The sequence below is a fragment of the Vidua macroura genome, chromosome 1 (assembly GCF_024509145.1).
Source record: "Vidua macroura isolate BioBank_ID:100142 chromosome 1, ASM2450914v1, whole genome shotgun sequence".
In the NCBI taxonomy this organism is placed as follows: Eukaryota; Metazoa; Chordata; class Aves; order Passeriformes; family Viduidae; genus Vidua; species Vidua macroura.
Genome location: NC_071571.1, coordinates 6,169,287 through 6,192,699, shown reverse-complemented (window position 1 = coordinate 6,192,699; position 23,413 = coordinate 6,169,287). Strand labels below are relative to the sequence as shown.

Here is a 23,413-nt window from a genome sequence, read left to right as displayed (position 1 = left end):
CCTCCGTGCGAGGGATGGAGCGCTCGTCCCGCTCCCTGCCCCCTGAGCACTCATTAACCGCGGTGCTGCCGCTCCGCTGGGCCGGGCCGGCGGCTCCTGCCCGGGGAGGCCGGGCCAGCAGAGCCGCCCCCTTCCCGGTCCCTGCCCCGCTCCCGGCTGAGGACCAGGGCCGTGCCGTGCCATGGCCGCTCCCTGCTACCTGGGCTGGGATTTCAGCACGCAGCAGGTACCGCGCCGCCTCCCCCGCCCCTGCCCTGCTCTCCCCTCCCTCGGCCGGCGGCGGGGCCGGGGCTGCCCCGGCTGCTGCGGGGCTGCGCTGCCCGGGACGGCTCCGAACGCGGGCCCGGGCTGCGGGCAGCGGGGGCTGCCCCGGAGGGATGCGGGGGATGAACTCGGCGCTCCCCGCCGCCACCGCGGCTGCCGAGCCAGATCGGGGCCAGGCCTTCCCTCTCTCGCCGCTTCCGTCCCCTCCCCGCGCCTTCCGTCCCCGCTCTCCTCCTTCCCCAGGTGGGTTTGGTTTGCCGTGCGGGGCTGCTCGCGGTCCCCGGGCCCGGCCGGTGCTCCCTGCCCGGGGCTCGCACCCGCTGCAGCCCGACACGGCTGATGCCAAATTATTCACGGAATCGCACGATCCTTAGGGCTGGGCTGCCCGGAGAGGTTGTGGAGTCTGCGTCACTGGAGACAGTCAATAGATGTCTACACAGCATCATGTGCAATGTGCTTGGGGACGAACCTCCTAAAGCAGGGAGGTTCGACCGGATGATCCACCATGGTCCCTCCAACCTGACTGATTCTGTGAGTCTGTGGATGGGACCTCTGGAGATCATCCAGTTCAAACCTCCTGCCAAGACAGGGTCACCTGGACACAGGAATATATCCAGGAGGGTTTGGAATGTCTCCAGAGAGGGAGAATCTATGTCCTCCCTGAGCATCCTGTTCCAGTGCTTGGCCACAGCCAATGTAACAAAGTTCTTCCTCATTTTGAAGCGGAACTTCCTGTGCTTTAGCTTATGGCTGTAATAATTCCAAGTGATTTGTGTGTTTTAAGATGTCCATGGCCTGCACAATTCTCATATCCCCTTCACCTTCATCCCTTTCTGTTTGCCCCATCTGAAGCAGTGGGTTGTATGTCCGGATGTGTCCTGTTTCCCCATCCTGCTAGGGATGGGTTAAGTCCTGGAGTAGTGCTGTGGTCCTTTATGTGCAGACTGCATATAGATCCCTCTGCCTGCTGCTGTAGGAGCTGGGATTTGCACCCAAACCCAGCTTCCCAGTGTCTTTGTGTGAATCAAAACTCTGAACCTGGATGTTCAGGTTTCTGCTTGAAATTCTGATTTGTTGGCGCAGCCAGGTATTGCTGCGCTGCAAATAGAAACTCTGCCCAAGTTGTGCAGAGGCCTGAACATGTTAAAAATAAGTGTTCAAGCATAAATCACCATTATGGTTGTGCTGAAGTTTGGGAGCTTGAAAAGACACATCCAGGTTAGGTTGATAAGTGTTTTTATGGGGACATGCTGCAAGCAGAGAGCCAATTAAGCTGCAGTGGGTCAGAGCCATTTTTAAGCTAGTGCAGGTTGGTAATGAGTTGTGCCAGGGCACAAATAATGGCTCTACACTACTACTATGGTAAAAATGGGGATGGCCTTGTTATTTGAATGCAGCTCCTTGAGATGACAGTCTTTGTAGGTTTTTTTTTTTTTTTTTTTTTTTTTTTTTTTTTTTTTTTTTTAATCAGTTCCTTTAGCAGCAGTTTGCACTCTCCCCCTGGTTGAAATAGGCACAGAATGTGAGCTTCCTTCTTGCTTTTCTTCTCAGCTCTTACTGTCTTTCTTTAGAACTAGGTGAACTTAAGTGAAGACAGATGAGGAAAGGTTGTGGTACCCTTCTAATTCGTGCTTACAAGAAGGCTCAGCTTTATGGAGTTGGGGATGTTGCAGTAGCTCAAAATACACTTATGTAATGCCCTCTGAGCTTTGACAAATGGGCAGAGTTTGATTTGCTCACCATCTGGGGAGCAGGAAAGGTGCTCAAGGTACCCTAAAAGGTCTGTGAGGTTCCTTGGTTAGATGAGGCAAAAAAAAGTAGGTGACAAAAAAAGAAGGGGTATGACATCTTTAATCTAAGACACTGTATTCTTTGGAGGAATTAGAAAAACTGGCTACTGTGATGCAAGCTATGAACCTGGTAACATGTTTGCTGTTCTTCAGCACATGCCTGTAGCCCGATCTTGTGCATTACAGGAGAAAGACAACACAAACAAACAAACCCACATGTTGCCGAATAGGTAACATTCTGGAAATTCACATAATTGTTTAATGTAAAATGATGCCCTACTTTCAGTGAGTTGTATGGATTTGGGTGATTTTTTTTTTTCATTTTATCTGTGGGAATTAAATTATTATAAATGAGTTGTCAGTGCTATTCAATTATTGCTAGATTTTGTTAACTTCCTGTTTTATATCTTCTAGTTGAAAGTCATTGCTATTGATGAACAGCTGAGGGTCATTTATGAGGATAATGTTCATTTTGATAAGGACCTTCCAGAATTTAAGTAAGGCTTTTTCTATTTTATATTTTACTTGGATAATGTAATTTAAAGCTTTGGAGATTGGGGTGAGGGGACTGTTGCCCTATTTGGTCTCACTGATATTTATGGAGGCATTAAAAAAATCATGCCATGTTAATGTTACCCACTCTGCAAGGGTACTATATGCTCTTGCCTTCCTTGAATGTAAATATAACAAGAGTTCCCAACAGGAGATAAATTAAGAAAATATACCCCAAAATAATACATATAAATAAACCATTCTTTTCCTTTTGGAACTTCAGACTTGTGGACATGACTGGGTGGGATGCTCTCAGAACAGCATGTAAATTGCATGAGGGGAACATCTAAAAGGCATTTGGAGATAAATTCAGTTGTTAAGATGTAGGATGACAGTATTTGCTTACTTAAACAATAGACTAGAATTGACAAGTGTCATCCTCCAGTCACAAGTTTCAGTAAAACACATTTATTTACTTGATGGTTTAGGTTTAACAGCAGAATTGAGCTTCATCTTTGAGGTTCAAGTCACTAATTGTGACAGAAATAATTATGAATCACATGCAGCCAATGAGCAATATCAGCAATGGATTCTATCACAGATCTTACTTCAGGATCAGGGCCTTTCATTGAAAATCACTTATTTTACAATTTTGTCAAACATGTCACCTCCTAGGAGTTTGCTTTTACTTTTTCATGTTTCAAACTCCAATCCTTGCTCTTAACATAAAAGCATTGCAAATTCTCTTTGGTCATTAATAAACTTGAAGAACTCTGCTTGGCAGGGAAAAAAATTTACTCAATTTACCAAGAGAAAATCCTGTTTTTCTACAGGACTCAAGGTGGAGTCTACATTCACAGTGACAGACTGACAGTCACTTCACCAGTGCTTATGTGGGTCAAGGTATGAACAAACTTTTATATGGATCAACTTTTTCCTTGCTGTCACAGAAATGAAAGTTTATTGTGAGCAATAGTGGAACCCATCACTCAAATCAGCATAGTCCTTTTGCTTACATTCTGTTTCTTTGAAGTGTTGTTCTGTCTCTTTGGTATGCAAATAGTAATGCTATCCACAAACATAGTAGAAATTGCTAACATTTAGATTTTTTTTTTTTGTTTGTTTTTTTCACTCTGTGCTATTACAGCATTCTGCGTGTGAGAAATTCCTTCCTGACTTTCCTTCATTTGAAAGAAAGACTCTTTTTTGCCCCCTCATACACAAATGGGGCAGCTGTCACTTTGCTCTGCTTAAATCTGTGTTTTTGTAGCATGTCTATTACTTAAACTATTTCATTTAGAATAAGCTCTGCTTACCAATTGATGTTGCAACTGGTAAGTGGTGAAAGGGCAATTTATTCACTGGTTCCCAGTAACTTTGACTGATATTTATTTTTAAGTACAGCATTTTTTTCCTATTTTGAAATGAGGCCTTTCTTACTTCTGTGCAGATTCTGCAATACTTACATGTAGGCACACAGTTTGTGGTAAATGGCAGTGGGGCTGTGGCCCAGCCTCATGCCCAGTGGGCACAGCTGTGAGAAGCAGTGAGCAGCACTGACAGCAATGAGCCACGGAGTGCCCAGGGGCACTGAGCAACCACCAAAGGGAACAGAGGGCACAAGGTGCAATGCATGGACATGAGGGTATAAAAGATTGGGCTAAAGAACAAGAAGGGCTGATGCTTGCAGCCTTCTGAAGTGGGAGGGTGCTATGCTGTATGGGCAGATAGGTGAAGCCTTCTGGTGTGGGAAGGTGTTGCTGTGTGTGGACAAATGCTTAAAGCCTTCTGAAATTGTCTGGTGATGCTCTGTGTGTCGTGGCACTCTCAACTGTGGCATATGCTGTGACACTTATGTGGTACTCTGTAAATTTTTCTTATTAGAGGGATTTGAATAGTTAAAATATTAGAAAGGTCATAAAACCCCCCTGGTGATCCCCAGTAGCTGACAAAGGTTTGGTAAATTTGCTTGCAGTTGGTTTTTGAACCATAATGAAGAGGCACTGGTGTAATTATTAAATCAATAATATCATGTAGGTATATATGATGTTTCTTTGTCAGTCTTGCAGTGGTCCATTTGTCAAGAGAGTTTGGGAAATAGTGATCTAAATTAAACTATTTAAGGCTAGATTAATTTTTGGTTTTAAATTTCAGGAAAATATGCTAAGAACAAAATTTGCCTAGGTGCTTTGAAGTGCGAAAATCACTTGAATTATCATTCTGTTAAAGAATGCATGAATTTGTTGGCACTGGGAGCAATGGTATTGAGGTTATCTAAATGTCTTGTAGGATGGGGTGCAGGGTGTACCCTATTAAGATTTTATAGATTTTCAAAAGTAAGAACAGAAAAGATAATCTTGCTTTGTGTCTAGCACTCTTAAAGTGCTTTTTTAATGAACTGGAATTCTTTAAATTTTGCCTCTTATTTAGGATTCAAAGAATGGATCTTTGTGATTCAGCTTCTTTAAAGATCTTATTTTTCCCCTCTGTGATTCAACTTTTCTTTTATGGACTCTCACTTAATAAATTAATTTATGCAGATTTTTGAAAAGTCCATAGTCATTAACTAATTTTTCATTATCTGCCAATGAACTCTTATCAGTGATGGCATGAATTTACTGTTTAATTCCAGATTGTGAGTATGCATAATTTGGTAGCTTGTTACTGTCATTCTTGATTCTGTTTGTTGTTGTAGGCTCTGGATATGATCTTGGAAAAGATGAAGTCTTCAGGCTTTAACTTCTCTCAAGTCAGAGCTATGTCTGGTGCTGGCCAGGTTAGTTTATACAAAAAAGTTCAGTTTTATGGTATTTCCTTGATGGAGTCTAAGGTTGAGTGATAAATTTAAACAATTGTATGGCAAAAGACTGTAATGTCATAAAATAAGATCTCAACTTCTACGTAAGCATCCACAGACATTCCTCAGGGGAAGTGGACACCTGAAGCATACAGAGCAATCACTAGAAGATGATGGGAGTGTGGAGGATGAGGTTTGAAGTGCAGCTGTTTAGATCAGCATAGTGCAGAACTGCTTGGCTTCAAGGTGTTTTAATTCTTTGTTTTGAATTTCAGCAGATCCAGGTGCTTGTGGAAAATGGGGTAGGAAAAACAGCAAGGAGCACAGTTTGCTAAAAGCACAGTGACATCCCACTGAGCAGTTTTTTGTTGGCTCAGACAGGGATCTGCACAGAAACAACAAAACCCAAATGATGCAGAAATGACAAAAATGCTGCTGTGATTTAGCCTGCAGTGCATAATGACTTTTATTTAGTGGATTTATAAAACCTACCCTGACATTTAGTCAGTTAGCCAGTCTCCTCCTAGTACTCCAATGAATCAACAGAGGCTTTTATAACTTTTCACAGATGATATTCAGGGTGAGGACAGCACCAAAGCAATAGCTAATTCTGACATGTGAGGTTTAGGTTATTCATCTTGATGCATCTGGGACTAATTAATCAAAACCCTTGCTTTTATCTCCATGTTTCATTGATTGCAGTTGAAAGTCTGAGCAAAGTGTCTGAAAATCAGAGCTGGTATCAAGGCTCTGTTATGAATTCTTCAGTGGAGCACAAGTTGGGGACTGCCAAGTAACTCCACCTTACTCAAGTGAAAAAAGGGAGTGATTTCCAGAGTGCCCATATTCCCTTTATTTTGCCCCCTCCAGCAAGGGGAACAGGCTTGTAACTGATGGATCAGGGGGCTGTGCTGAAATAGCACAGAACTAAATCTTGACTGTGGAGCCCTGGCTACAGCTCAAAGAGCCCTCAAATAAATATCTAATGCCATTAGCAATATGATAAATGTTCCCTACTAGAAAATTCTGTAATTCCAAATAACTTTCTGATTTAGTGTCTGCTTTGCTCTGTCTTAAATAAGAGATTTTTTTTATGAGACCCTTGATTTGAAATGGGCCATTTTTGGTCCTAGTTTGGAGAGAGTTCTTTTGTTCCTTAGAATGTAAGATCAGGATATGAACTTTGAAGCTTGGGAGGGCATCTCCAACTCCTGTTTCTGTGTTTCTTACAGCAACATGGGAGCGTGTACTGGAAAAAAGGAAGCACACAGATTTTAAAGAATGCATCATCTGAACTGCCTTTACATCAATCACTAAAGGTAGGGTGCACAAAAACTCTGAAGGGAGGGCTACACTGTCCTTTTTCTGGTCCTTACACATTACTTTTCTTCCTTTTTTTTGGCTGGGCTGCAAGCTCCTGCAGCATAAATGAAATGTAGTAGTTATTCCTTCTGTTGCAGAACTTTTGACATTTCAATTTCCCCTGAGTAATAGTGTGCTCTGCTTTAAAAGCTTTCAGGTGCCAGTGGGTGTCCCAGAATCTTTCTGTCTCAGAGTAACAGCCTCTTTGTTTTGCTAGAAAATGTAATATTTTTGTAAACAATCTGTAAACATTTTGTTTTAATATATTTATATAAACAAAAATTGTGGTGAAAAGGACTGCTATACCTGAGTTTCTTGCAGGATGTACAAGTGATTTCAAAAGGAAATATCTGTTTTAAAAAGACCAGTTTACACTTACCTTCAAAAGGATAAAAGTGTAATGTTGTGTGGACTTAAAATCTTAACCAAGTACCTTGTTGAACTCAACATTTTGTATGTGTGTGATTGGTGAGCTTTGCACATGGACTTGATGAGCTTTTATTTAAAAAGAAAAATTGTGAGCACTCAGCTTTCCTCTGGAAGACCCTTCTTCTCTTACTTCAGTGTCAGAAAGGACAGGTATATGTTGAAAGGGAGACTTTTGTGTTAAATGTGCTAAGTCATTAGTTTTGTAACTGTCTCATCTGTGCAAAACTCATGGAAATGGCATTGAAATGCTGGAATAAATGGTGTATTAAGCCACAGTTGTATTTCCAGGTGGTTATGCCATGTATTAAGGAGAGATATGTTAGTAGAGCTGTGAGAAGATAATCTGATGGTTTGCCAAGGGGTTCTAAAAGGGGCTGAGGTTTTGGCTACCAGAGGATGTGCTGCAGGGTCTGTGAAGTGACAGCAGAAATAAGAATCTTGCTTCCATCTGATGCAAAGTTTGGGTTGAACTTTTCATCACTGGTCAACATTCTACCCAATTTCTGCTTTCTGTAATTGCTGAGAGAAGGGCAGGAGGCACAGCAGAGAACTGAGCTGTGAGCTGATACCTACGGCTGCTGTACTTTTATTATTCCAGCAGGGACTTCTCAGAGATCAGACTTGCTAATAAAGGGTGTTCTTCATTGCAGGGCTGTTTTTCAGTCAGTAACAGTCCCATCTGGATGGATTCCAGCACAGCCTCCCAGTGCAGAGCACTGGAGAAAGCCCTGGGGGGAGCCCAGCACCTGGCGAGTGTCACTGGCTCCCGGGCCTATGAGGTAAGGAATGGATGGGGAGAAAGTTCCCAGCAGAATCCTGTGCTGGAAACAATTCTGTCATCCCAGGGACCTGCAGCAGGTAACCATCAGCCATTAACTATGAAAGACAGAGCTTTTGAAGAAACTCCAACCATACTGTGCTTTGCATTAGTCTCACAAAGGAGGAGGCAGAAATTTTACAGTGAAATGAACCAAACACTGGAAATTTTGCTGCAGGAGGCAGTTGGAGCTTTTGGCCAGTGGTTCCCAATTACAGTGTTGGGTGGCCATGCTTAAAGTCTCAGGGCCTGCTTCTCCCTGGGAGCATCTTGTGTGGTCACATTTCTATTGGGGTGGAAACCCAGTTTGTGTTACAGGTTTGTTTAGGGTAAATCCATCCATCTATTTGTGAATAATGCTCTAGGTTATTTCTGCAATTAAAAGGTTGGCCTTTTAATATTCCCTGGAGGCTGACAAGCAGCTGTTGACCTAAGAAGTGTTTCAGAGGCTTGGGACACTGTCAGAGATATGCTGTCACTTGTCTCCTCTTCCTGACTCTTCCCTCCTTGTAACTGTGACAGTGAGCTTTGGAGTGGGAGCAGGGCTGCCCTCCAGGCACCTCAGCACCTGGCTACTCATACTCTTGGTTCAACAGAATAAGGCTTCAACCTCCCAAACTGATGTTTCTGTCTCTGAATCATCATGCAAGCTTTATAGTCGATGTTGAAATCAGACTTGGCATACCACTAACAATTCATTTTTCACTTGCTAAATGTTAAGGTTTCAGCGTTCAGTTTTTTGATTATCTGATATAATACAAGGATGAAAAATAAGTATTCTTACAGCTGTTTTTAGCTTGTGCTGGAGATTCTGCTTTGAGTATGGAACTTCCTGCTTTAATTTCAATTCACCTGCCTCACAGACAGGTACATAGATTGTGTAGCTTAAACCTTTTCAAGGATTTGAAGGCAGTATTTGAATTGTGCTGGTTCCTGTGCACAGAATAAGCGTGATTCATTCCATTGAACTGTCATTTCTGAAATGTAAATTATGGATAGTAATGCTTTTCCACAAGCCTTTTTTTTCAAAAGGTGAACAAAATTCTCATAATGAGACTGTGTTATACCCTGTTTAGTGCAGATTGCCTGCTGTGCACTGACTTTCATCATGCATCAGGCAAATTAAATATCCAAAGTGCAATGTTCTGAACTCATTACACAGAGTTAATGATTATTGACTCCATTTAGGGTTTGTGTTTCTAAGCATTTGCATTTCTTTCTCAGCGTTTTACAGGAAACCAGATAGCAAAGATTTACAGCCAGAATCCTGAGGTCTACAAGCAAACTGAGGTTGGCTTAACTTCAACTCCCTTATTGGAAAACATGGTTGAAAATCTTTTAAAATTTATTTTGTGCAGATGTTTTTACAGACCTTTTTGCTAAAGATTATTCTGATTCTTGTGTTTGAATTTAAGATGGAAATTGATTTTTTTAATTTTTATTTTTATTAAATTATTAGTGGTTAGGCAGATAAAAATCAGACATCAGTTCTACTTTAAGTGCTATTTCTCAAGCTGGTGAATAGAGCTTTAAGCTGAAGTTATTGGGGGAGGAGAACCTCAATCCATCCCACTCCTGTCAGGTTGGTGCCAGAAGGAGATACCCAGGGCCTGGAGAGGGATGGCAGGGCGGCAGGAGAGCACCTGAAGGACAGCAGCAGCCAATAAAATCACCTTCATTGGTGGCCCAGATTAAATGTCTGGGCAAACACACATGGCACAGAGAATAAAGAGGGGTTAGAGGGTTATGATCCTTTTGGCATCATGGAGACATGGTGGGATGCCTGCTGGAGTGCTGGAATGGAAGGATACAGGCTCTCCTAAGTTGGTTCTTATTCAAGGATCACCACCTCCAAGCTCTGAAGAGATGCATCCTAACTAAGATTAAGGCAGGTAAAAACATCGGGAGGTTTGTGTGGATGAACAAATTGCTGCTGGGCAAATTCAAACACAAAAAGGAAGCCTACAAAAAGTGGAAGTAAAGGTAGTAGCCTGGCAGGAATACAGAGAGGCTCTCTGAGCAGTTAGGGATCAGGTAAAAGTAAAATCCTGACAAAATTAAATCTGGCCAGGGACATCAAGGGCAACAAGAAAAGTGTTTATAGGCATGTTGGTGTTAAAAGGAAGACTTTGAAAAATGTAGGCCCTCTCCAAAGGAAGTGGGGGACCTGGTTACCCAGGCTGTGAAGAAGGCCAGGTACTCAAGCACTTTCTTGCCTTGACCTTCACTGGCAAGAGTTCCAGCCACATCACCCGAGTCACAGCAGGCAAAGGCAGGGACTGGGATGAGGAAGAACCACCCAGTGTAGGAGAAGATTGAGTTCAAGACCATCTAAGGAACAGGAAGCTGCACAAGGACCTGATGAAATACTTCATAGGTCCTGAGGGAACTGGTGGATGAAGTGGCTAAGCCACTATCCATCATATTTGAGAAGTTGTGACAGTTTGGTGAAGTTCCCATTGACTGGAAAAGGAGAAACATATGAAACATAAACTTTAAGAGATTTAGAGATTTTAGAGGAGCTAAGATTTTAGTTAGAGATAAGCTTTACTAGAGTTAATTAAAATAAAGAGATTTTGTAAGTAGGCCTTGATGAAGTTAAGAGTTAGTAGTTAACTAATAATTGATTGCTTGTCAACACAATGTTTAGTTAGCTGGGTTTATAATGAAGAATATAGAAACTGACAAATAGCTTTTAGGAACATAAGACAATTGTGGGCCTCCTCTGTTCTGAAACCAATTGAAGACAAGGAATGGGAGTTCTACCAAGGTTCATTTGTCATATTTGCATTGAAAAGGTAGAAAGGTCAGAAAGAGGAAGACTTCATTTACTTCCTCATTTTGGGACCCCTCCCCATGAAAGGGACCACCCCATTTCAAGGAACAAACTACGCATGCTTAATAGTTTTTGAAATGATTAGCATACGAAGCGAGGAATGGGATGTACCAAGATGATGAATATGTATTTGTATTTTAGATATTCAATTCTTGTGTGGATAAAAGGACTCTGTGATCATTTGAAAGGCGCAGTGTGTATTTGGGAGCTATCCCGCAGGCTGCCCGGCGTCACAATAAACATACACTTTCTAACTTTAAAACTGTTAGAGAGTTTTTGTCCGTCACAGTTGGATATTGGTGCTAGATCAATATCCATATTTTTTTAAATAAATCACATAGGGATTTTTATAAAGGGGAGTAAGGAAGATCTGGTTTTCCATTATATCAGGTCTTGGTAGTATTAATTTTTTTTTTTTTTTTTTTTTTTTTAAATCTCACCACTGTATGAAGCAGTTCATTTCATGAGAAAGTGAATTGCAGCGTTGACTCTGTATTTTGTTGGAGCATGCTTAATTTTAAATTTTTTTTCCCTTGTTTTCTTTTACATTCTTATTGTAACTAGAAAGGTATGAGATGAAACAGAACACTGATATGGTCCGATCATAAGCCTAAGACTAAATTTAGAGAAAGATATGTTACTGGGGGGGAAGTGGGTCTGAGAACTGGTTAAACCAATTTCAGACTTTGAGGGCTGTTTGAACTGATGGCAACTTTTAGCAATAAAACTTATGCAAGATGCATTCAAGCACAAAATCTCTCTCTGCCAGAGCTGCTCTTGGGGACCCTCAAGGAGCACTTAAACAGCTTGGCAGTCTCAATGACATGTGGAAGGTGGATGTTTTTGCTTCTGTAGGTCAGCTTGCTAAACTGGCTGGCTGATTCACAGTTTAACTTCATCCTTTTTTTTTCCTTCCATTTCAGGCAGCTAGTGCCCACTGGGGCACCACAGAAGGTAGGCCTTTGTTATCTGAGCACAATGTGATGTATTCTCGGGGAGAGATGCACAAAGAGCAAGTGCATCATTAAATTTCCTGGCCATTGCAACCACCTCTTAGATCTCTGGCTATAGCCTGCTCTTGAATGCTGTGAAGCAGTGGTTTTGTGATCATTAATAAAAAAACCCTGTCATTTCTGGCTCACTCCACCAGCAGTGGTTTGATTCTGTTTAGTTATTGGGTGACAGCCATATTTCTTCTCAGTGAGTCACAGCAGAGAATGAGGAATTTGTCTGCTTTTGTGCCAGCTTCTGGGGATCAGGCAATACTGGACCATGCAGAAAGCCTGCTGGTGGCTGGTTAACCTGGTGCTCACACAGCAGGTGTGAAGAGGAGGAAGGTTCATGGTGGATCAGTGTCCTGTGTCATATGGGGCATTTTTTGGCCAGCCCTACAGCTGGATTTCATGCAGCTGGAGCAGGCCCTGAGGCAGAGCTGCAGGCAGTGGCTCAGTTCAAAGCTGATTATTACCAGCTCCTGGGAGTAACTCCTGGGAGGTTGGGGTCTCAGCTGGAAGGAAGGCAAGGGGTCATGCACAGGTGCTAAAGGTGCTCACAGAGCTTTGCCAGAGCTTCTAAAAGTTTACAGACCTGTGCTGTAGGTGGGGCAGAGCAGGGTTCTGAGCATTTCACCTGTCATAACACACAGCTGGTTTTGTGGTGTTTTTTTTTTGGTTTTTTTTGTTAATCTTAGTGTTTTTCTTTGTAAATGAGATTCTGTAATAGACTGACGTTGTGGATTCATGCTAACACACTATGATAACATACTAGGTGTGTCTTGCATGTTTCAGAAGGCAGAGCTTTTAACAGCTTTTATCGTGGGGTTACTTTGAGATTGATATGTTCTTTATTACTGTGATAGTTAGAACTGAATAACCCTTCTAGATGTATTTTTGTGTGCTTTCTGGGCCTAACCTTAGGCATCTATTAACATTTGCTGCTTCCAATTATTTTATTTGCTTTCCACTTCCTTTCTTTGAAGTGAGTACTGATGTGACTCAGTATTTCTCACTTTTTTTTTTTTTTTCAGAGAATTTCTTTGGTCAGTAGCTTTGCAGCTTCCCTTTTCCTAGGAGCTTATGCACCCATTGATTACAGTGATGGTAAGTGTGGACTCTTTTCATAGTAACATAGGAAGTTTTCCTCCCCATCTCCACGTTACATAGATGGGGGACAAGGTGTCTGGTATTTGTTTTCAATCTTTAAATTTTAATGAGAAGTATATTAGTTTTTAAGCTAAGTTACTCCTTTCAGTTTGATGTTTGCTATGCTTATCTCCCCCCATCATACTGATTCCCACTTCTATCAAATGGATCCACAGAAAAGATTCTTAAATGTAATTATAGGTTTTTTTTTCATTATTTTGTGATGTATAAAGGAATGGTGCAAGATCCTCTAGAGGCATCAGAAAGCTTTGCAATCTTAAACAGAACTTCAGAGTTCTGATATTCTTTGGTTTTGCTGGCTTAGCTCAGAGGTGCACAGGATGTGAACATGATGTATATTGTGATGATTTCTTCCCCACCTAACTGGAGTATGGATCTACAAGAGAAGTATATTTTCAAAATGAACTAGGAAAAAGCATAAATAAAGCAAAATGTACTAAACCCAGTTAAAAAAAGAAATCGTCCCTATTTCTCCATTCATCATAACAAAGACAAAAATGTGACAAGACTACTGTCTCTCTTTTCTGTTGTGTGTTATCTCAGTTATCCAGCTTTTAAATGGCAATTTAAAATGGCAATCACAAAGGAAAGCATTTTCCTGGGAGCTCTGCTGTTATTTCTAAAAAGCATTTCTGATTTCTGCTCTGAAACTAAGAAGATATATTTCAGAGCTGAAAGGTTAGATAACAAGGCTCTCTACGGAATTTTTGCATTATAGAGACATGGTTGACACCTGTGTGTTAAGACCAATTCATTTTTTCTCATTTGTTATTCCATCAAATCTTACAGGAAAAGACAAGACACCTCAATTTTAGCTAATGGACAACTTGCTATCAGAGCTTCCAGTAATACTTGAGACCTCAGAAATGGAAAGGCAATCCATGCTTATTTCATGCCACTTGTGAGATAATATTATTTTTCTGGTCCTGTCCTTTTAGCCAAAATTCATAGCTGAATTTTATTTTTTGTGTATTATTTGCAACAATAACTTCTTGGAGGTTTGCACCTTGCTCCTCAGCAGGTCCAAATACTGAGCACTTGGGCTGCTCAGCCACCTATTGTATTTCAAAGAAAGATAGTGTGATCTTTAGGTGCTTTTTCTGATATAGAAACATATTGGTTTCTTATTTTTCAGTGAGAGTGAAGTGTTAATTTTGCTTCTAATGTTTAAAACTATAAGCATTAAAATATCTCATGTTTGGGTTTGTTTTTTTTTATTTTTTGGTAATGTTGCTTTACCTTTTCTGCTTGGAAGCAAGTGGAGGAAAGCCATGCTTCTCCAATTTCAAACACAAAAAATTGGAAAACAAAATATTTTAAAGCAAAAAAAAAAAAAAAAATTCCTTAATTGGAAAATTTTCTTAGACAATGAGTCATATTTTTCAAACAGCTCCAGGAGAGCCTGTTCTGTTACACCTGTGGGTATTTACAGAACCTGAATCAATGTTATGTGCTGTTCAGAACATGTGGGATTATTAAATCTTAGTGTGAAAAAAGATAAGAGAGCTAAGCAGGATGTTACAGTTCTCTTTACAAGACAAAAGTTTTTTGGCATTGTAAGCTATATTTTGCCTCATTCATTCCTTTCTTCTGTTAATATAATGAGAGAGAATTCTAATTCCAGTAATAAAATTATAGTGGATGCAGCAGTTATTTGGATGCAGCTGAAAAATTGTTTTCTTGTCATTTACAATTTCTTGCAATTCATTTGATCTTTTACTTGGCACCTATGTATTGTAGTTTAAAATGCATCTCTCAAAATAATATTCAGATAATAGACCTATTCTTCATTTCTGTAGGTTTAACTTCAGGTCATATCTTTAAAAGACCCTGTCAAATTGTTTAGCTCTACACAATAACTTATCTCCAAATTGGGGAGTTATTGTGGGAAATGTGCTATTCAGTTCCAGGATTTTTCTTTTTCTTCTTAAAGGTCCAGTCTTTTAAGGTTCAAATCACTTATGAATGGCTGAGCACCCTGAGTGATTGATTTAAAAAAAAATGAAATCACCTTCTAGTGGAACGAAGAATGATTTTTATTTATATTGTGCAGATGTTAAAAGTAAGATACATCTGGGACCTAAAGAAGTTGAACACTTGGGGCATTATTTCTTTTAGAACATAACTTAACAGCAATTCAGCTCTTGACCTAGACGAGCTTTATCTTTTGAAATGCTTTTCTAAGAGCCTTAGGCAAATTGTAGCTTAGCACACTTGTTTTTTGCTGTTCTACCAAAAAAGGATGTGTTGGACTAGAGCCTTTTCAAAAGGGGTGTGGTGGGCTGAACTTGGTCCTCCTGTAGCTTGTGTGGTGTCAGCAGTTACATTTCTCATGGCTTTAGCTCACTGAGAAGGCAATGCAGATGCACTGAACTGCTTCTAAATGTATGCAAATATTGATCTTTACTTTGTTGATTAATAAAACCAGTTAGTCTGCATTGTTGGGTCATTGTAATGAAGGTGTTTGTATTCTCTCCTTCCCCCCAAGTGTTCAAGCACTTCTGTATTTGTAGTAAATATTAGCAAGTCCTGCTTGTGCTCCTGGTCATTCTGTGCTAAAAGTCAGTGATGTTTGCAGTGAAATATAGAAATCTATTAATCCATGTTTTGACCCTTTCCTCAGTTCTTACTGTGCCATGGCCTTGGCTGTTGACCTTCACTGGGCTGCCTTTGATTTTTCACTTGCTTTCTCCCCTTACTCCTCAGATTATGACTGATTTTTTTTTTGGTGTTAAACTTTGTGATGCAGATCATGAGCAGAGGTGCTAGAGTCAGGAACTCAGTGTGAATCACTCCTTGTATAATCAGAGGAGCATTCAGCTCTGTTTTTTATTTTCCTCTGAGACTCCCATGCCCACAACGGGACAGGATGAATCCAGCCCATCAGATTAATAGTTCTTCTAAAACAGTTGTTTCACAGTTTTTAAATGAGCTTCTGAGTTTGGGGCAAATTGTCTCACCTCTCTTTTCTCAGGGCATATGAAAGTCTTTGTGCCACTGCATCTACCAGTCAAACTCAAGTATAATGTAATATGTCTATTGTACAATGTAAACATTCAGTTATAAAGATTAGAGGCTTTTCTGTTTTATGCTGGCAAAATTGGAGGCTGCCCTAATGTCTTGTAAAATTTCATTGGAGGATTCTGGTGAAATGTTTCTCTAGGCTTCTAGGGTGAAAACCAAGAAGGATTAAAAAAAAAAAACCAATCAAAAAACCGCAGAAAACAACAGCTAATCTTTCTGTAGAAAAATCCTATTTATTTAAAGATTCTGTTCCTCATTGCATTAGTTTAGTGAAGAGGTTCTTGGCCTTTTAAATCATGCAGTTTTCCAGGAAAATTTATAGATTTGTATAGAAAGGACTGTTATGTTTGAGAGCATGGAACCTGTGGCTGCTCACATCCTGTACCTCTGAAAAGTGCAGGTGGTGACTCTGGGCTGAGTTGACCTTGTCAGGACACAGTTTACCCTGGGAAGGAGGGGATGGCTGGATTTAAGAGTGATCTCTCAGAGAGACCTGAGATATGATGGAGTAAATCTTGCCACCTTTCCTTTTCTGGGTGTGTAGTAGTGATTTTGATGGCAGAAATCTTTGCCTGTGGGACGGTTGTTGCACTTTGTGCTCTGTCAAATTCCTGCTGTTTCATCATAGGCCAAATCTTTTAAATCTCTTTAATTTGCCTGAAATGGGATTGATTGATTTGTATGAAATTAATTCTATTTTTATGTTAAGTATAATCCAAATATGCTGCTGTTTGGCTTGGGTTGTTCCAGTGTGCAGCACTTTGTTTACAACACCGTGTGGAGCACTAAGTCCAGACAACACTGGGGGTGCTTAGGATTGCACTGATAAATAGAAAGTTTCTTTACAAGTGCTATTCAACCCATTTTTAAGCCTGTATGAAAAAGTCTGCTGGGAGCTGATAGGGTGGGCTTACTTGTGTTGTGCAACCAGCAGCAGAGTGTGTGTGGAGTGTGTTGAAGGCTCTTTCTCAGAGTAGAAGCACTGCTGGAGCCTTGTGATGTGCTGCCTGAGATGGGTTTTGAATCCTTTTCTTCCTCTGCATCCCAGCACTGCAAGCAAAGTCTTGCTTCACAGGCACTGCATGTGGCATCAGCCTCACCATCTTTATGATATACAAAGCTGAAAAATGTATTGAACAGAAGGAAATACCAGGTTTTCCACTGTGCTCAGCTGAGGATGTGGCTGCGTTTCTGAGATAAATAAATTGTGGGCTAAACAGTCTTTGGAATGAAATTGGCATTAATCTAGAATAAGACTATGTCCCAGAGCAGCACTAACCAGAAATACAGATTTTCAAGTCTAATGAAATGTGCAATTAAAGGCATCTTAGAATCATAAGCCAGGGGTGTGGAGTATGTTATATAGACTTGGCCACTAACCAACTTCAATTAACTTTTAAACCAGCAATAAAACAGTGAGAAGAGAGCAATGAGAAACCAAACCAAAACTGCAAAGGCCTTTCTCAGAGCTAGTGATAGTTCTGGTGAGAAAACAGGTGACCAAGTCAGTTATTTAGGTTTTTAGCAGCCTGAAAATAATTTCACAGAATCTGGCCTCAAGAGGTTTGCACACTTGCAGGTATTGCAGATTTCAGATGGGCTGCTCAGCTTTCCTGAAAATCGTGGCTTTGGTATTCAAAGTTGGATACCAAATGATGCTCAAAATTAGAGGCTTTATTTGAAAAATTGAATAGGGAAACATTAATATGTAGGAAGATTAGTCAGTGTGGATTTAGATGCTTATAGGATACTCAGCTCAAAGGTAGGAGTAATGTAAAGCCATCCCACTGAGGGGGAATTTCTTCACTTTTAGGTCTCTGCTGAGCACAACACATTTTCAAGGGACATTGCTCCATCACTTTTACTCATATGAAGTCCTTGTCTAAGGTGGAAGATTTGGGGGGGAGCTGATGAGGAGGCATTGATATTCTTGTCTTTCCTCATAATTTGTGAAGGACTGAATTGCCTAGTGCATTGTACATCAGAGAAGCACTTTCTGCTGCTTTTGCAGGTGAAAGCTCTCCAGAGGCTAAATTATCAGTATCCTTTATTCTTAGAGGAGCTGAAACCATTCTCTTTAAGTGGAAAACATACACCTGTAAGTTTTCTGTTGTTGGAATTTTCTGGTCTTTGCTAAATCCTGTGCACTTCCTCTTTTGATCTGTCTTATAGGTTCTGGTATGAACTTGCTGCAGATTTGGGAAAAGGCATGGTCAAAGCCCTGCCTTGATGCTTGTGCCCCTGGATTAGAGGAGAGACTAGGATGCCCTGTACCATCCCACTCAGTCCTGGTATGTCCCTGGCCAGAAGAGTTGTCAGCAACAAGTGGAACTTTGCTGGGAGCTGTGCTAATGGCACTTGGAGTGTATTTGTGTGTGCAGTGCTGCTGGTTTAATATTTCCAGCTGTGCTGTGAAGGTGTTTTTCAAAGCAAATACTGACATCTTGGGAAACTGGCACCCAGAATAGCTTTGGTCTCCTTGGGTTCTTGCATGCCCTGGGCTGTGTGAGAGACTTTTGGGTAGGTGCTCCAATGATAAGAATTTTTGGGGTCCTTTCCCATGCCCCAGAGCACCTGGTCACTGCAGAGCTGTGCACGGGTGTTTATTGCTGCAGAAACAGAACCCAACATTTGCATTTCTCGACAGAGATCTTGTTTTAAGCTGTTTGTAGAGTTAATGAGGTAATCTTTGTGAATAATTTGGGATATTTAAAGCTCCTCAGTTCACATAGCATAATGGTGAAATCAAATCAAGCCTCACATCTACCGAGTAAATGAGTTTAGTCTTACTACCCAGCACAAAACCAGCTATTCTTTAGCTGTGCACATGTGAGGCAGTGGAGATCCCCATCACCTGAGCCCTCTGAATTCACTGCTGATCTGTAATGGAGAGGAACATATTAAAAAAAATCCTTATAGATGTCCTTGTATTTTTTTATGGATAGTTTTCTTTTGTTTTTTTCTCAACGGCTATCAAATGTGGCTTAAAAGAATATGGTTTTTGACCTCTAAGATAATAGGGGTTGTGTTCCAGCATTTGATGCTGTGATGTATATTAATGTTGTTTCCTCTTATGTTTGCATTGAATTTCTAATTTCTAGCTATTAATATTCATGTATATGTGCAAAACAGAAAGATGTGTTTATGGTACTTGATGTGAATAACTGAAGAAAGACCCAAAGCTAAAATGCTCCTATTTACTAGCCTGCTTTCAAATCTAATCTGAGGGTATTCCTGTGAGGTTCTCAACAAGTACAATGAAAAAAGTGCATTAAAATTTTTTAAAATATTCATTTATACCTTAAATGTTCATAAATTATTCTTGTAGCTGCTCTAGGGTTTTTCAGTTCCATGTTACAATACATTGTCATATATTGCAAGATTGCATTCCATTTTTTTGAGCTTTTTTTCTTCTCTTTCTTTTTTTCCTTAGGGGCCCATTTCTCCATATTATAGTCAACGTTATGGGTTTAGCCCAGACTGTAAAATAGTAGCATTTACAGGAGACAATCCAGGTGAGATGATTAACTGTGCAAGATTCAGTGGATATGATTATGTATGTACTGAAATTCTAAACCTATCTCACTGGTTCTCAGATGCTGCCTATAAAATGAAAGAATATTGTTTTTATCAGCATTAATTCCTCTTTCCAACACCCTTCCATCACTGATTCTTTTGAGATAGAGATATCTCAGATAGGCTGTGTATGACAAATTATCCTCTTTTGCCAAGTAATCAGAGGTGAATTCATTTGCCTCTTGATAACTTCAGGTTTTGTTATGAGAAACTATCCCTACTATGAACTGCTAACATTTTAGCTCAGAGAATATGAATTTTAAAAATGGTCTTGTATCTTTTCAAGCAAAAAGGTGGAGATGGACCTTGTTGGCTTTCTTTTAGAATTAGAGCTGTCCTTTTGTCAGACTGATAGATCTCAGTACAAGGGAAGGTGTTAATTCAGGGTCAGTTTTTTTGAATCCTGGAGACTGTTTCAGTGTAAAGAAAATTACATATATTACAATAGCTTATCTCTGCATTTCCCCAAAGTCCAATTTTTCTTCTACAGACCTAAATTCAATTTAGTCCAATAAATATATGAATAATGTGATGGAAGTAGGAATGTTCCTCCTCTAAAGTGTGTTGTTGTTAATCAAGGGTTCACTGTATATAAAACCTGAATACATAAACCATGCTGCTGAAAAATCATGCTGTTCTGTAGTCTTTTGTTTTGAGCATTTTGATTATTATTTTAAAAATCACACCCTCACCCAAAAGTTTTGCCTTATTTTATGCTGGATAGCCCAAGGCCACCAGGAGCTATTTGCCATTTATATTGTACTTTGAGATGGTGTTTGCAATGTGCTGTGATGTCTCAGGTAACAGGCTGTAATTGAGTCAAAGAACTACCTTTGTACCTGCTATTCCTTTTGCTTTCAGCATCACTGGCAGGGATGAGACTTCAAGAAGGAGACATTGCAGTAAGTCAAAACACTCTCCAGAAAAATCTGTGTCCTTGGATGCTTGCAATACATGAAATGTAAATAGCTGCAGGTTGCCAGTTAAATATACCTGCTAGTGTTAATTTGCTGCTTATTGGATTTATACTTGTTCTATTTCTATCAATCTGTAAGCTGCCTGAAAGATTTTAAGTAAACTCTTGTGACTATTTTTAACTAACACTCCAGACATTAAAACCCAAGTCTCCATCTAGTATGTATTTCACTGGCATGACAGCCTAAGTCAGAGCTAGCTTCAACACGAATCCAATTGACTTAATGTGCAATTTAAAAACAATTAGTGGCAATAACAAATGGTTTTAATTTAATTTCTGTATTGCTTTCCATGCACATTGTGATAAGGCTTCAATTCTTTTTTTCTCCCTCCAGATTAGCCTTGGCACAAGTGACACATTGTTCCTGTGGATCCAAGAGCCAACTCCTGCCTTAGAAGGTCATATTCTCTGCAATCCTGTTGATTCTCAAACATATATGGCACTTTTATGGTAATAGCATTTATTTTTTTTTTACATCTGGGATCGATAATGTATATTTCTTTCTGTGTTAGCGCTTTTTATTTCTTTTGTGAAATGATAATGAATAGAACATTCAGCATTCTCTACGGTATATGGCAATCTACTGCTGAAACATTTCCATCAACATTATAGCATTCCTATTGTTTAATCTGAGGAACTGAAACTGCAGACTTGTGGGGGATAAATTCTCATGGCAATAAAAAGCTGAAATTATTTCAGTGTATGGATAGAGCCAGTTCTCTGTGTATCTCAGGTAATTCATTTAATGTACAGGAATAACAAATCTGCTGAGATAGAATGTGAAATGAGTGAAGCCTGACCAGGCTGTGTAACTTCTGTGCTCCTCTAGTGGTCCAGTGGGGTCATAATGGAGTAGGTGAAGATTCCCTTTCCAGAGAGGAGCACAATCAGTGCTGTTCAGGGATGTGTTAGGGCCGTGCCTGAGGAAAATATTGATATCTCAAGATCCTACCTCATGGTAGCTTTTGGCTGCTGTGATTTGGGAGTTGTTTGGCCCCTTGCCAGCCAAGGAGATGGGCTGGAGCTGTATTTGCCCTCATTGAACCACTGTATTTTGGATTAAAATTTCCAATCCAGGTCATGGTGTTTTGGCAAGTATTTGCAAGTAATATGCAGATAAATTTTGTGTCTAAATGCCCTGGATTGTAGATGCTTGAAACTCAGAACTTCAGCAAAGCTCAAGACTGCCCTGAAGCTGTAGTGTTGAATCCCACCTGCACAGTAGTAGGTGACAGTGGGAACAGTGTTCATGAAGTTGAGTTCAAAAACACGATGTCAATTGCAAGTTACTGAGTTTTGATTTGTGATTTCCCAGCAGGTTTTGTTTGTTATGTTTTGTTTTGTGTGGTTGTTTTTGTTTGCTTTGTTTTTAATTTACATTTGAATTTTTCTTCCACCCAATGTTTTCTTTACTTTTGCTGTGTAAAAGAGCTATATAAACAACCTATTCATAATAGGAAAGCAGATACTGAGGCATTTTTCTGAATAAATGTTGCACTGCTGTTCTTTCACTGCAGCTTAACATTCAGTTTGGTGGTGGCCTTGGCAGTGCTGAGTTAATCCTTCCTGCTCCTTCTGTGTAGTCATTTCTGAGCTGACCCTGCCCCTTTGGCACCAAGGCCTCTTTATTTCTAGAATATTAGAGTTAATAGGGAAAATGAATGCCTGAGCTACCAGACAGGGTATTTGTATAGAAAACTCAAATAGCTTCAGCTGGTGCTACTGAGCAAGTTCAGTGATTTCCTTGCCCTCATTTTTGATATTTCTGTGCCCCTTCTGCTGAGCTGCTCTGATAACTGTGCTGAGTGTTCAAACTGCTTTCCCCTGGATGCGAGTCCAGTGCTGCAGTATTTTGCAGGAGTGTGATAGTCACAAAGAAGGTGACAGCATGAAGTGTGCAAAGACCATAAAAATTGAAGAGATGCATATTTTACTACATGGCTTATTAACTGGCTGTGCTGCTTTCCTTTGCCAGATCCTGGCACAGAGCTAGACCTCATCATAATTCTTGTTGGACCCAAGCTGGTTCCATACAGGTACCCTGTTCCTGAAGTCATAAATGCAATGTGGGGACTCTCCTGCTGCTCCTTGCAGAATCATCTCAGAGTGAGTGGTGGCAGGGCACTTCTCTGAGATGTCTCTGAGATGTCTCACTTCTCTGAGCTGTGCAGAGTTAGCCTGGGTTTGGCATGGCCTGCCATGGATCTAACCTGACTCACTGGAGAAATGTGTACTCTGCACTGTGCTCCCCAGCACCTCCTGTAAAACTTTTCTCTTATCTTGCTCTTCCTTCTCTACCTCTTTCCATAATGAAGTGTTTATATCTTTTAACTTGCCCAGCTTCAATTCAGCTGATAAACTAAACAGCAATATCAAGTAAAGGAACAAAATGCTTTAAAAATCTAGAGCTAAATGTTTTGGAAAATGCATATGATGTGTTTGTGTATTCCAGTTTTAAAAATGGTTCTCTGATGAGGGAGAGGATCAGAGATGACTGTGCTTCAGGCTCCTGGGATGAATTCTCCAAAGCCTTGTCATCAACTGCTGCTGGAAACAGTGGAAACTTGGGTATGAACCTTAGCAGGGCTGGGACTTTGAGGGTTTGCTTAGACACATACTGCAGTAGGAGTTGTACCTCCTTTTTACTTGGGTCATCATAAAGGTCAAGAATTAAGTTAACTAGAGCAAGAGAAATTCCTGATGTGTACTTGGAAATGCTCTGTTGACAGCCCAAGTGTCATCACAGTGTTTTCCTTCAATATTCACTGACTAAGAAAATTATATTTATGGGTCTCCTTTGGTCATTGGAAGGGTGTTAGTAACATCTTAGCTGTAGAGTATTTAAAACTAGTAATTTCTGAAGGAGGCTTTCATTAAAGTTTATTTCT

General features: G+C 40.3%; 1 protein-coding gene across 4 annotated transcripts in view; it reads left to right on the top strand.

The window, feature by feature from the left end:
• The first annotated feature begins 77 nt into the window (after nucleotides 1-77).
• Nucleotides 78-23,413, top strand: part of XYLB (xylulokinase) — an 83,523-nt gene continuing 60,187 nt past the window's right edge. For all 4 annotated transcript variants that reach the window (XM_053995062.1, XM_053995042.1, XM_053995051.1 and 1 more), the window contains exons 1-13: nucleotides 78-226; nucleotides 2,469-2,551; nucleotides 3,380-3,449; nucleotides 5,242-5,322; nucleotides 6,576-6,662; nucleotides 7,785-7,913; nucleotides 9,176-9,241; nucleotides 12,814-12,886; nucleotides 18,146-18,264; nucleotides 19,407-19,488; nucleotides 20,411-20,451; nucleotides 20,860-20,975; nucleotides 22,978-23,093. In XM_053995062.1, the coding sequence (XP_053851037.1) occupies nucleotides 182-226; nucleotides 2,469-2,551; nucleotides 3,380-3,449; nucleotides 5,242-5,322; nucleotides 6,576-6,662; nucleotides 7,785-7,913; nucleotides 9,176-9,241; nucleotides 12,814-12,886; nucleotides 18,146-18,264; nucleotides 19,407-19,488; nucleotides 20,411-20,451; nucleotides 20,860-20,975; nucleotides 22,978-23,093 (1,108 nt within the window). In that variant the 5' untranslated portion in view covers nucleotides 78-181. The remainder of the gene's footprint in view (nucleotides 227-2,468; nucleotides 2,552-3,379; nucleotides 3,450-5,241; nucleotides 5,323-6,575; nucleotides 6,663-7,784; nucleotides 7,914-9,175; nucleotides 9,242-12,813; nucleotides 12,887-18,145; nucleotides 18,265-19,406; nucleotides 19,489-20,410; nucleotides 20,452-20,859; nucleotides 20,976-22,977; nucleotides 23,094-23,413) is intronic.